This window comes from Psammomys obesus, unplaced genomic scaffold, assembly GCF_907164565.1.
Source record: "Psammomys obesus unplaced genomic scaffold, mPsaObe1.curated_primary_1811, whole genome shotgun sequence".
NCBI lineage: Eukaryota > Metazoa > Chordata > Mammalia > Rodentia > Muridae > Psammomys > Psammomys obesus.
The window spans coordinates 1,097,815-1,111,246 of record NW_026590542.1 but is presented as its reverse complement, the minus strand read 5'-3'; the positions used below and the strand labels follow the sequence as shown (position 1 = coordinate 1,111,246).

General features: G+C 44.1%; 1 protein-coding gene across 1 annotated transcript; it reads left to right on the top strand.

The window, feature by feature from the left end:
• The first annotated feature begins 5,193 nt into the window (after window positions 1–5,193).
• Cfp (complement factor properdin) lies at window positions 5,194–11,079 on the top strand. The gene is made up of 9 exons (XM_055607879.1): window positions 5,194–5,351; window positions 5,439–5,589; window positions 6,900–7,075; window positions 7,497–7,667; window positions 7,794–7,985; window positions 8,207–8,380; window positions 8,625–8,816; window positions 8,959–9,070; window positions 10,852–11,079. Exons 1-9 carry the CDS (start codon window positions 5,288–5,290, stop codon window positions 11,015–11,017), a joined length of 1,398 nt encoding a protein of 465 aa, XP_055463854.1. The 5' UTR covers window positions 5,194–5,287; the 3' UTR covers window positions 11,018–11,079.
• The last annotated feature ends 2,353 nt before the right edge of the window (window positions 11,080–13,432 follow it).

The window sequence follows — 13,432 nt, the reverse complement described above, 5'->3', positions numbered from 1 at the left end:
TGTGTGTGTGTGTGTGTGTGTGTGTGTGTGTGTGTGTGTGTGTGTGTAGGAGAAAGAGACTAAATATGTTACCCTGTGACTAGTGGGTAGCATGCTACTTTGCAACTAGCAATTGCAGCTTCTGGTGAGACTAAGGAGCTAAAACACAAACCTATATTTGAGGAGAAAAGGAGGACTGTTCACATGGGACCAGCAGTAGCAAAGACTCACAGTCAGAAGTTGTGAGAAAGAAACTTGACAACAAATGGTGTTTGAGAAGTATGTTAGTCTATGAAATCTTTTCAAAAAGCTGAATCAAACCACATGTATGAGAAACAAAACAAGACTAAGACAATGAACTACTTAATATACGACCATGATCAGGGTATGTGAGAAACTTGGTAGCTATTAAATCTACAAATGTATCCATTGTAGCTGACTGTAAGAGGAAAATGATGGTGTGTTTGTTTGACCAGGGCGTGGGAGACTGACATCAGGAGGCTTAATGAAAGCCTTGTAGTATATCATAAGGAGACTGAGGAACTGATGGTAAAACTGAATGGGTGGGTGAGCCATTCAGTTATATACAGTGTCTAAGAAGCTGTACACATGTAAAATTCTTTACTAGGCATGGTGGCTCACACTTCCCAGTCTGGCTCTCAGGAGGCTGAAGTAGGAAGAATCACCATGAGTTCAAGCCTAGCCTTAGCTACATAGTGAGTTTGAAGGCAGCCTATAGACTGTCTCAAAACAAAACACAACCCTGTAAATAAAGGAGTCAACATGGTAAAAGGTGATTGAGAAGAAGTTCATGAGTATGTGAGGAAGATGGTACCTGAGGAACTGTGCCTTTTTGTGTATAATCTTCAAAGGAAACTGTAACTCTAACAGGCTATAAATAAAGAATTCTTGTGGATGTGACCTAAGCGGCTTTAAGAGAGAAAGGAGAGGAGAAATGGTGATTTTGTATGTGCAAGAAACTTCATGAAACTTACTTAGTGGTGACTACATTTGTGCATGTATAAAAAAATGTTAGGCCAAAGGAAATAGTTCCTGTGATAGCGGGAATGTGCTTGTACATTTGGTAAAACTGGCCCAGTGAAAGAAAATACTGGTGATATTAACCATGTGTCTGGCTGGCTGGCTGGCTAACTGACTGACTGACTATGACTGTGACTGTTAGTAGGAGACTAATGAGGCTGGGGATCAGTGGCAGAGACAAGGACACCCTGAGTAAATGACAGTGGCTGGAGGTTACATATTCAAACATATAAATACATATGTAAGCCAAATGTGGTGGTGCATATTTGTAATCCTAGCACACAGGAGGTGGAAACAGGAGGATTAGGAGTTCAAGGTCATCATTGGCTATACCATAAATTCAAGGGCAATGTGGGCCACATGACTGTAATATCTTAAAAAATGAACACAAATTACATGTGTGTCAGACAAGATGGCTCAGCAGTTAAGTGAACTAGCCACACACACATGGTAACCTGTTTTCTATCTCCAGAACCTACATGTTAGAAGGAGAGAACTGACTCAAAAGTTCTTTGACCTAGTAAAATAAAAAGGGGCCAGCAAGATGGTTTTGTGGGTAAAGGCACTTACCATCAAACCTGACAACCTGACTCCAGCCCTGGGACTCATGATGGTAGGAGGAAAGAACCAACTCCTACAAATTGTCTTCTAGCCTACATGCAAACAAACTCTAAATAAATACTTTTTAAGAACAATTGTGTGAGCCTGTTCTTAAGTAGAGACTAGAAATCTAGAAGTGTGTGTGTGTGTGTGTGTGTGACATGAGAGTAAGTGACTGAGATTAAATGAAGCCATGGCTCAGAGTTCACAGAATGGATGTGCCAGGGCCTCCTCTGTTTGTCCTCTTCCTCCACCAGCTTATCCAGCTCAGTCTTCTGGGTTAGCCTCCAGTTCTCCAAAACTTGAAGTGCTGGAGTTCATCTGGGATTTCCCCAGAAATCCTTCCTCATTCATTGTCTCTAGATAATCTTACCTGGTCCTAACTAGAAAGTGATGCCCACTTCTTTTTTTTTTTTAATGTTCTCCTAACACTTACTAGAATTTCAAGTTTTATTTCATTTATTGATTGTCTGAATAGATGTTTATTGTTTATCCTACTGTTAGTTCTTGCCTGTCTAGCATCCTAAACACCTAAAAGCTAACGAAGTAGACAAAAGTTTCTGCCCTTCTCAACACTCAGTATTCTGAGACAACAGGGTTGCCATGAGTTCAAGGCTCACTTGGGCTACATAGAAAGACCTTATTTTAAAACAATAGTATCGATGTATATGTGTGTGTATCAAGTCTGTAATCTCAGTATGCAAGAGAGTTGAGTTCAAGGCTAACCTGAGCTAAATAGCAAGACCCTATTTCATCTGCCTCCTCCTAAAAATAAAATAAAATAAATTAAAAATTAAAACAAAAAAAAATCTTTCCTTATGGGGCCAGTACTAGGGGAAACTGACAAGACAGGTAAGTGAATTATCTGGTAGTTATTAGGCAATAATAAATACAAGCAGACTCTCATTCTTTATTTAAATAAGGAATCTATGAAGTCATTGAATACGTTAGGAGTGTGGGAGAAAACAGTGCTGATACCCTTCATCTACAGGGAATCCTGTGAGTATGCCATGTAGGAACAAAGGAAATACCGATTCTAACACTATTATCACATTATTACCAAGGCAAAAGGTGATTTAACGCAGCCAGGCAGAATTACAGTTTTGTTTTCATGAGATAATAGCACTGACAGCAGAAATCTTGGAATCTTAACGGTTTCTTTGTTCAAGGCACACAGAGACATACTCTCAGAGGACAGGGTACTCTGTGATAGATGATATTAACAGAAATGTTATCATACCCCACTCAAACCAAGAGGAGATTCTTGAGGAACTTCTATTTTAACCCCTGATAAACTTATTTTATCTTAATTTATTTTGTAGAATGGTACTATGACTATGACTGCAGAAGAACTAAAGTGTCACCTTTCTCGAGCTCCTTTTTGTGGATATAAAGATTGTTTTTATTTACTTCTTTATTTTTGTGATGCTGAAGATCAAACCTAAGGTCCAGTTCATGCTAGGTAGGCAGTCTGCTGCTAAGCTACATCTCCAGGGTGCAAGGGTGCTGTTTTTAAAGCAGGTTCCACAATTTCACTCCCTAAGGCTTGTTTTAAAAATTAAAAAGCAGGTCTGTGGAGCTCAGATTTTCTTTGGGGGAAATGGGCTGGAAATATATGAGTAATTAACAGTGAAACAAGGCACCACAAATTTTCTTACCTCTAGATATGACCCACCAAGAAAGTTAAACAGGGACCAGGAAACAAAATAGTGGTTCTCAAAGTTCTTCAAAGCAGCATCAGTTTTTCCTGAGAGCTTCGTTGAAATGCATTAATGGGACCCCACGCCACACCTGCTGAATGAGAAATCAGTAGGACCCAGCAATCTACAGTTGGATCGAGAAGCTCTATAGGTGATTCTGGTGTGTCCTAAGGCTATATGTCATTCAAAAAGGGTTATAAGAGAAGACTTTTGTGAAAGTGTTTATTACTAGTGTCCCCTTGTAGAGTGTAAGTCCAACAGAGGCAGTGATTTTTTTTTTCTTGTTCTCTATTCCATCTAATGCTAAAAACAACATCTGACATTCAGTAGGTGCTGAATGAATGTTGAACCAACCAATTTAATAAACACAGCCAGACACTGTTCTAAATATTTTAATTCTTAGTTTGTGACAGATCTAACCTATGTCAGTTGCTATAAATGTGCACCAGGGATCAAACCCAAAGCTGCTCACATCTGGGCAAATGGCATACCACTGAGCTAACCACCACCCCCCTCCCAGCCATTCCTTTGTTTGCTTTTTTTGTTTTTGTTTTGGTTTGTGTTTTGTTGTTTTGTTTTTTAAGACAGGATCTCATGTACCCTATCTTCTAACTTGCTGTGTAACCAAGGATAACACTGAACCTCTGATCCTCTTGCATCTACCTCCCAATTGCTAATTTAAATGGTGTTAAATCCAGGCTCCATCGATGCTAGGCTAGCACTCTACCAACTTAGTTACATCTTTAGCTACCCCAGCCTTTAAACATTTTTAATATATTTATTTAATTGGGGGTGGGGGCGCTACACACATGTGCCACGATGCACATGTAGAGGTCAGAGGACAACTGAGGGAGTCAGTGCTCTTCTTTCACTTTATGAGCCCTAGGAATTAAGCTCAGGTCATCGGGTTTTTCAGCAAGCACCTTTACAAACTGAGAAATATCACTGCCACCCTGCCTTTTATTTTACATTTTATTTTATTTTTGAGGCAGAATCTCACTAAATTAGCCATTCTGCTTGTTTCAACCTCCAAAGCAGCTAAGATTACAAGGCCTATACCTCCCAGGGCCCTGATTTGGGTACACATTTTACAGGAAAGAAAACTAGCTCAAAGGAGAATGTTTTTTCCCCAGGTACTCTGATAGAACATGGCCCAACTGGTTCTCTCTTCTCTGCCCCTGTAGACCCAAAGGGTTTCTTCAGATGACCCCCTTGGTCATTGAGTATGCCTGAACCCTTCCACCCTTCTGAGTTGATTCCCACACAATACCACTTCCCTTTCCCATTTCCCTTGCATTGACTTCCCACACATACATGCTGACCACAAGAACCTTACTTTTAGGAAAGAGAGGTGGGTTTTCAAGATGGAAGATGAAGCAGTTGACCTGATGCCTTCTCCTTATAGACTATGTGAGGAGGGCTACCCTCATTTTACCCTTTTTAGTACCCCCATGAATTTGATCCTGTCATTATATAATCTTGACTAAGATTATCTATTTTATAGGTAAGAAAACAAGCCAGCCATGGTGTTATATACTTGTTCAAGGCCAGCCTAGTACATAAATCAAATTTCAGACCTGGTATGGCTACGGGCTACATTACCCTTGTTTCAAAAAAAAAAAAAAATTGGGAAAACCAACGCTGATAATTTAATGTGATTGCTGAAGTTCCCATACGTAGGTGGTTCTTGCTTCAGTCCTCTTCAGTGAGAATTTGTCTCCTAAGCATTGATTGAAAGCTAAGAGGTTTCTGGATGGAGTGGGGTATTAGGTAATAAAGATTGGGTGACAAAACAGGACCAAGGGTGACACCGGAAATAGAAGGGAGAAAAAAAAGAGAAGGCATAGGGCTCAAGGGTCAGAGCAGAAGAGGCCATACCCTCCCAGTTCCTCCAGCCCTGGCTTCCTCTTTCCCAAACAGGTCAGCCCAAACAAATTGAGGCCTTCATCCTGTAAGGAGTGCTCAAAATGCGTGCTGGAATGCAAGTCCCTCAGTGGCTCCTGCTGCTCCTCCTAACCCTGCCAGGCACAGGTAAGTGGGTGAGGGCCCAGATGACCTGCCAGGGATGCCCAGGCCAACCACACTCCCAATTGCCCGTTCCTCTCCCCTGACTTACAGGTTCAGACCCTGTGCTCTGCTTCACCCAGTATGAGGAGTCCTCTGGCAGGTGCAAAGGCCTGCTTGGGGGAGATATCAGTGTGGAAGACTGCTGTCTCAATGCTGCCTATGCCTTCCAGGAGCACGGTGGTGGCCTCTGTCAGCCATGCAGGTTTGGGGGAACCTAGGTTGAGCCCTGTAACTCAGAGTTATATTATTTCCCTGGAGTTTCTAAGAGTCCCCACCCCCACCCCCAAGCCCTCCTTACGACTATAACTCAGGGTTTCAAAACTTTAGCACTATTGCCATTTGCAGCTCTCTGTTGGGGGTATGAGTTTTGAGTTGTACCTTGTTTGGTATTTTATAACATGCCCAGCTTTCCTGTGTTTTTAACAACTCCCTAACAGTGGGAGTGGGGAAATGTCTTTGACTCTTTTGCCTGTGTTTTGGACCCTTTTCCTCTTCCTGGGTTGCCTGTTCCAGCCTTGATATGAGGGTATGTGCCTAGCCTTACTGTGACTTGTTAAGCCATGTTCAGTTGATATCCCTGGGAGGCCTGTTCCTTTCTGAAGGGAAACAGAGGAGGAATGGATCTGTGGAAGAGAGGAGATTGGGCCTCAGGGAGAAATGCAGTTAGGATGTATTTTATGAGAGAAGAATTAAAAAATAATAATAACTGAATCCATACACTGCCAAATGTCCCCTGGGAGAGACAAAATCAGCCCTGATTGAAAAGCACCACTATCAGGGCTTCCTGTAAACATTGCAGGTAGGGTGCAACTTAGATATTTTTTATGGTAGCTTCATTCTCTTAACTTATAACAGATCACATTTGAGTGCTTATCATATATAGAGTCATCATAGGAATGGAGAACTTTGGGGAAATTCTGATGGCAATGCCAAATCTTTAATTGTTATGACACATTTCACTGTGCAATTCCTTTGTGGCAGTTTGATCTCTGAGAGCACCTCAAGTCTCCTAATTATGACACCCAATTTACATATGTTGAGTCTTACTATACTGTAGACATACTTTATGACTGTTTACTATGTGTTCTAAATAACACTGTAAAGACTGTTTTGGAGATCTTGGAGAGAAGCTCTGAGCCCCCAGTCATGCTAACAGTTCGTATCTCTTTAGCACTGGCATGTATGTTCAGTCCTGTGCAGTAGGCTAAGATTAACACTAGGATATTTCTGAAGGGACCTCTGAGCTCCTGTTTACTAAGCACTTCCTCTCTGCCTGCTACTGTGCAGGATGATGACCTGTTGGGTTCCTGGCAGAAGTTCTGTGCTTTTAGTCCTTAAATTTGCTTACTGTATATCTGGCTTTGACTGGGGAATTTCCAGGGCACATGTCATAAAGGGAAATGAAATTTGTCATACATTTACTGTGTGTTTATCTCTTCCTATTCAATCCCCCACCATCCCTAAGTGGTAAGTAGGCTTTCATTTATCCACATATAAACCTCCTCTCCACAGGTCCCCACGATGGTCATCATGGTCCTCATGGGCCCCCTGCTCAGTTACATGCTCTATGGGGTCCCAACTGCGACATAGGCGCTGTGTGGGCAGGGGTGGGCAGTGCTCTGAGAAGGTGGCTCCTGGAACTCTTGAGTGGCAGCTACAGGCCTGTGAGGACCAGCCATGCTGTCCAGGTAAGGAATATCAGCAATTTGGACATGCACTCTTTATCACCCAGACCCCAGCACCAAAAGAATCAGTGTACACACCCTGAGGACAGACCTGCATGTGGCTTTATGGGGAACAGAGGAGGCTGGGATTGGTGTAAGATAATGCTTGAAAGTGAAGACATTGTCTTTAGTCTGAGTGATTTGGATTGTGGGAAGGGAAGAAATTCACTTTCACTTGAATTAAGAAAAGGACAGGCCATATCTGAAGCAGAGGAAATAGTATGAGCACTGCTTCCATAGTCCAGATGAACAGCACTGGTAGGCCAGGTATAGGGTCAAGAGATAGGAGGACAGGATTAGCTGATATGGGACACACATAAAAGGAAGGAATCCTAAGTGCCATCCCCACCTCCCTCTCATACCCATCTTTTTTTTTCTCCCACAGAGAAGGGTGGCTGGTCTGAGTGGGCACCCTGGGGGCCTTGCTCTGTCACCTGCTCCAAAGGAACACAGACCCGTCAACGAGTATGTGATCATCCTGCTCCTAAGTGTGGAGGCCACTGCCCAGGAGAGGCCCAGCAATCACAGGCCTGTGACACTCAGAAAGTCTGCCCCAGTAAGAGTAGCCACAGGACATAGAAGGGGCACCCAGGATAGATATGTTGGGTTGGAACAGGAAACTGCCAGGGAGAAAAGACTTAAGCATGCTTGACCACAATTCATCCCTCTGTTCCTACCATAGCACATGGGGCCTGGGCAGCCTGGGGTCCCTGGGGCTCCTGTTCAGGATCCTGCCTTGGAGGAGCTCAAGAACCTAAGGAAACACGAAGCCGCACGTGTTCTGCACCAGTACCTTCACGCCAGCCTGCTGGGAAGCCCTGCTCAGGAGCAACCTATGAGCATCGGGGTTGCACTGGCCTGCCACCCTGCCCAGGTATGCACGAATGAGGCCACTGGCATGCAGCTAGTTGGACTTTGGATTCCTGGCAAAGATGCTGTGCTCTTTGAGGTAATGGAGTTCTTGTACCATGTGATCAGAAGCTCATCACTTGAGGAAAATTTGCCTCAAGTGTCTAGTGGTGCCACAGAAAGAAGTTGAGGACTGTGTATGACTAAGGTGGCCTTTATTTTCACTTTTTTCCCCCACTCCAACAGTGGCTGGTGGCTGGGGGCCATGGGTCTCTTTGGGCCCCTGCTCTGTGACTTGTGGCCTGGGCCAAATCCTAGAACGACGGACATGTGATCGCCCTGTACCCCGTCATGGGGGCCGCTTCTGTGCTGGTGATGCCACTCGGACCCATGTCTGTAACACAGCTGTGCCTTGCCCTGGTTAGCAACTCAGGAGGCACTGTGCTCATTCCTAAGCCCCTCCCCGCCCATCTCTGCTGCCCACTTCTGCTGCTGAAGCCTTGCACCTGTCTCTGATTCTCCTGTTCATGCCCTCATACCTTGGCTCACCTCTGCTCCTTCATCCTTACAGCTGTTCACTCCCACTCCCTCCCCAAGCCTTCTTTATTCCTCCCCCTGAGGCCCTTTACTGGCTCCAAACACCCCTTGTCCCTTGTCTCTACAGTAAATGGGGAGTGGGAGGCCTGGGGAAAATGGAGTGTTTGCAGCCGTCTGAGAATGAAGTCCATCAGCTGTAATGAGATCCCAGGCCAGCAATCACGCTCAAGGAACTGTGGAGGCCGCAAGTTTAATGGGCAACCATGTACTGGGAAACTCCAGGACATTCGATACTGCTATGATATCCATAACTGTGTCTGTGAGTGACCCACAGAGAGCACTGTAAGGGTGGGCAGCCATGCCATAGCTATCCTGGGGACCCTGTACCTCTGCAATCTTGTTTTCCCATTGAGACCTCCAGTTTTGACTGTGTAACACTCTACTCCCCCTTCTCATTGCAGTGCCAGGCTCATGGTCACAGTGGAGTACCTGGGGTCTGTGCACACCACCATGTGGACCCAACCCCACTCATATTCGCCAGCGCCTCTGCACACCTTTGCTCCCTAAGTTCTCGTGAGTTGAGGGACATTGTGTTCCTAGGAGGGAGACATGATGCTGAAGGATGAGAAAGGAGCTGGTTATACTGAACCTGAGCTTCACCACTCCTTCAGCACTCAAGGTGCCTGCTTTGCCAGTGCCATCTCCTAGCTTAGAGAAGAGGAGAGAAGGAAAGATGAGAAGAGGCAATTAGAGAAGACCTCACAGCCTCTGTGCTCCTCAGTTACTAATGCAGTTACTTAGCAGTACTCCCATACACACAATTCTTCATGTGGCCTTCCCACTGAACTCTTAGTTAGCTTACTTTGAGTTACTCAGTCACCCATGCCTCTGTTCATCCACTCCACATTTCATTGCCCTGCCCAAGGTACTCCAGGGCTTTTTTAGCAACAGTTACAGGATAAAGAAGTCTATGCGCAGAAAATACCCAGGTGAGCTGTGATAGAATCCATATAAAATGACAGGTAAATGGTAATGAGGCTATCACTACTCTCTGGGCCTAGAAAGCAAATTAGGCCTTTCTAGGGAAACATTCTTGGCATCCGTATTGTGAGCAGGTCCTGGACAGAGCTGATTAGCCTCAGTGTTACTGGACACCAAGTGGCCCAGGGGTTAGAAAGGGTTAAGCTACCTATTCTTTCTTGACCACATAGGTCAAGGTTAAGTGGCTTTTTCCCAGCTAATGAGAGGCCTGTCATTTGGATAGGTCAAAGGTCAGGGTGAGAAGAATGGTACCTTCTGGGGGACCCCAGGGTCACTGTGTGAGGAGGTTCAGTGACATCTGTGGGGGTTAGACTGGTTCCTGAAGAGGAGTTAGAGGCTATTGTGGAGAAGGACCAACTAAGAAAACTTGGACGAAAATGAATAGAGGGCTTGCCTACTAGGAGATATAATTCTGCCCACCCTCCAGAAACACTTTCCTCGAATATAAGGTTCCATTTGGATAAAGTATGGAGGGACATAGAAAAGAAAAAGAGGGAAAGTGGGGTAGAAGGAGAAATAATGGCTTGGGATAAAGATTTAAGGCGATTGTGAGGAGAAAGAAAAGGTTTGGAAGTATTACTCCCCTTACTGCAGTTTCCCTCATTTGAGGGAAACTAAGGGACAGGAAATTATCTTTCCTATTTCTTTATCAGAAAAAGGCCAATAGCACAGGTAGATATGGACTTAAGTGCACAGTAAGTTGCTAATTCAGGTGTGGTGATGCAAACCTAGAATCCTAACTACTTGAAAGGCTGGAGCCAAAAAGACCACATGTTCAAGACCTTCCTGGGCTACAGAGTAAGTTCAAGGCCAGCTTGAGTAAAAGAAAGAGAAAAGAAACAGAAATGGTGGTACATGTCTTTAATCCCAGTACTAGGGAGGCAGAGGCAGGCAGATTTCTGTGAGTTCAAGGCCAGCCTGGTCTAGCAAAGAGAGTCCAGGACACCCAAGGCTACACAGCAAAACCCTGCATTGAAAAACAAAGAAAGAAAGAAAGAAAGAAAGAAAGAAAGAAAGAAAGAAAGAAAGAAAGAAAGAAAGAAAGAAAGAAAGAGGTTGGTAGCACCAGAAAGCAAGCAAACAAGCAAGCAAGCTTTGCTATGGAGTATGGTGGAGCATTTGCCTAGGTTCAATCTGCAATACCACATAAAAAGTTATGAAACTTGCCTGCGATTTTCACATTTGGTAGGCTGAAGCATAGGGATCATTAAGTCTGAGATTCGACTCTCTCTCTCTCAAAAAAGAAAAAGTTTTTTTCAGTGCATTCTTGTCTTCCTGAGATTCTCTCCTCCATTGTTTCCCCAACAACCCAGGCCTACAGTTTCCATGGTTGAAGGTCAGGGTGAGAAGAATGTTACCTTCTGGGGAACCCCAAGGCCACAATGTGAGGAGCTACAGGGGCAGAAGCTGGTGGTGGAAGAGAAACGGCCATGTCTACATGTGCCTGCCTGCATAGACCCAGAGGAGGAGAAACCCTAAAAGTGCTTGCTTCTATTCTGACCCCCTGACCTTCCAGACCTCAATAAATCAGCCTGTCTAAACTCTTCTAAGATTCCTTAAAGAAGGGGAAAAAAAACCTGTCCCCATTCCTTGAAGTAGGGCAATGGAATTTTCTAGAGCAACATAGCATTGGCCCTTTGTGAAATATCCTGTTCTATTGTGTTACAGCTTGGAAAGCTTGAAAGGAAGTGTCCAGTTCCAACTGTCTTTGCCAGGACTGGGAGTGGGGAGTGAGGGTGGAGCAACAAGGTGGGTTTTGCCATTGGCTACTCACCTTAAAAGGGACTTTCTGATTGGCCTGTGTACTATTTAGTTGCTGTCTCCTACTTTATGAAGTTTCCTAGGTTCCCACCCACTCACCAGAGCCTCTCAGCTGGCAGGTCGGCTACAGTGATGAATTGGGTGGGATGTGATCAGAGTTGGCATCCAGCTGAGAAAGCACCTGCACCTACCCACTGAAAACGTCCTAGCTTTAACACCACAATTACCAACAACATATAGCTGGGGGAACAGGCACTGAGGAGGTGGCTATGATGCAGTTTGAGCCAGGGCAGGGATAAGGAGAAGCTAGAGTTAGCACTGGCCTCAAGGAACCCCCAAAATAACCCAAATGAATCTTCTTTTTGTATTTGTTCACTTAACACTTTAATGTGTTGCTGTATGCTATAGATAAGTCTGAGCATCTGGGCTGGGGGAGGACTGGTAAAAGGCGAGAACATCTGAGAACCAATGAGGAGACTCAGAATAGGTATTCCTTTTGTTCAAACATGTATTCAATGTTTAATGCCTACTGTATGGGGACACAAGGAAGAAAAGAAATCAGCTGCCTATGTCCCCACAGTAAAGAAAACAAATGCAGATAACAGTGTACTTAGAATTTGCTCATTCACTTACCATACACTGAAGGCTGAGTCCCTTTATGATGGAATCATGAAGGAATTGTCATAATCAGGGTAACAGCTATAACACCTAGAAAGCAGCTTGCTGTCGGCCCAGTAGTACCTTAAGGCTTTCCATAGTGGGGATTCATTTAATCCACAATGAACCATGAGGGTCAATATTATCTCCATTTTACAAAAGAAGAAACTAGCACAGAAAGGTAATGAACTGGATGTTTTTGAAGTGCCACACATGGCAATGCAGTGTTAAGTATTAGGAGCACAGTTTGCAATTTTGTGCAGTGGGTGAAAGGGACACTTCTGTGTGGGAATGTTTCACTAGGAGATTTGTAAGACCCTGAGTCTTGTCAGAACATGTAACATGATCCACTTAATGGATGGAAGTGGAGACAAGTCAATGAGGACTCAGTCATCTTCCAGAGCTGTACAAGAATTAGGATTGTATTGGGTGTGTGTGGTGTAAGAGGTTATAACTGTACCAAAACCATAAGAGGTGTCTGTATGTTTACTCACACTAAGGTATGTGTCATAGTTACAATCCTGGCATGAACATGAGTCAGGGGTGCATACTTAAGTAAGTTGTTGCTCCCCAACACACAAGAAAGTGATGTTTAGATTTTTCTATATGCCTATTCCTGCTGGAGAACATGGTGTGGAGATTTACTTCTCTGCCTTGAAGAGTCAAAACATTCCAGAAGAGTCAAAACTGTCTGAAGACTTGCAACTGCTCCTGAATTACCAGAGAGACCACCACCAGCCAGGTTTTCTTTTTAAATCAGCAACAGAGTTACATATTTTAAACATTAGAAAATACCCAATATATAAAGAGTTCCTCACTTATTTTGTCAGAGGGCATCCTGCAGAGGAGAAGGAAGCCTAATCAAGCCTGGGAGCAGAGGGAACCTCAATAGGATAGAAGAGGGAGTAAGAGGATAGCTAGGGAATGTTGAGCTTGGGAACTGTAGGAACATAGCAAAAAAGGAATGGGAAAAGTTAGGTGGAGGCATGGTTTCTAGAGACAAGATGGTCACCAATAGGTTTTGAGTACTGACGGGAGAGGCATTTCTGATGGGGCAACAGCACAAGCACAAAGGTTATGCCTCTCCTATCTTTCCCTCTTTTATAGTTGAAAAACCAACTCTCGGAGAGATTAAGTCACTTTCCCAACCATATTGTGGATGCTAGTCTTGAACCCAACTATGTGACTCCAGATCCCACCCTATTACTGCTATGTTTAACAAGTCATTGATGTAAAGAATACGGAATGAACAAATGTCCATTACCATAACAAATGGTAATGCACACCAGGAATCTTCTTACTGAAGAGACTGAGGCCAGCCTGGGCTACATAATATCAGGCTAGCCTGGGCGGCATAGCAAGATCTGGTTTAAAAAGAAATGAATAAGTGGATGATTTGCTCTAAAATCCTTCAGGCAAAAGATTCCTGCCAGCTTATCTGCTCCACAATCATCACTCACTCATTGCTCACTAGGA

Coding starts and splice junctions, on each gene's coding strand:
- Cfp (XM_055607879.1), top strand. CDS start 5,288: ATGCGTGCTGGAATGCAAGTCCCTCAGTGGCTCCTGCTGCTCCTCCTA. Junction 7,986..8,206: donor TGGCCTGCCACCCTGCCCAG/GTATGCACGAAT, acceptor CCACTCCAACAG/TGGCTGGTGGCTGGGGGCCA. Junction 8,817..8,958: donor TGATATCCATAACTGTGTCT/GTGAGTGACCCA, acceptor TTCTCATTGCAG/TGCCAGGCTCATGGTCACAG.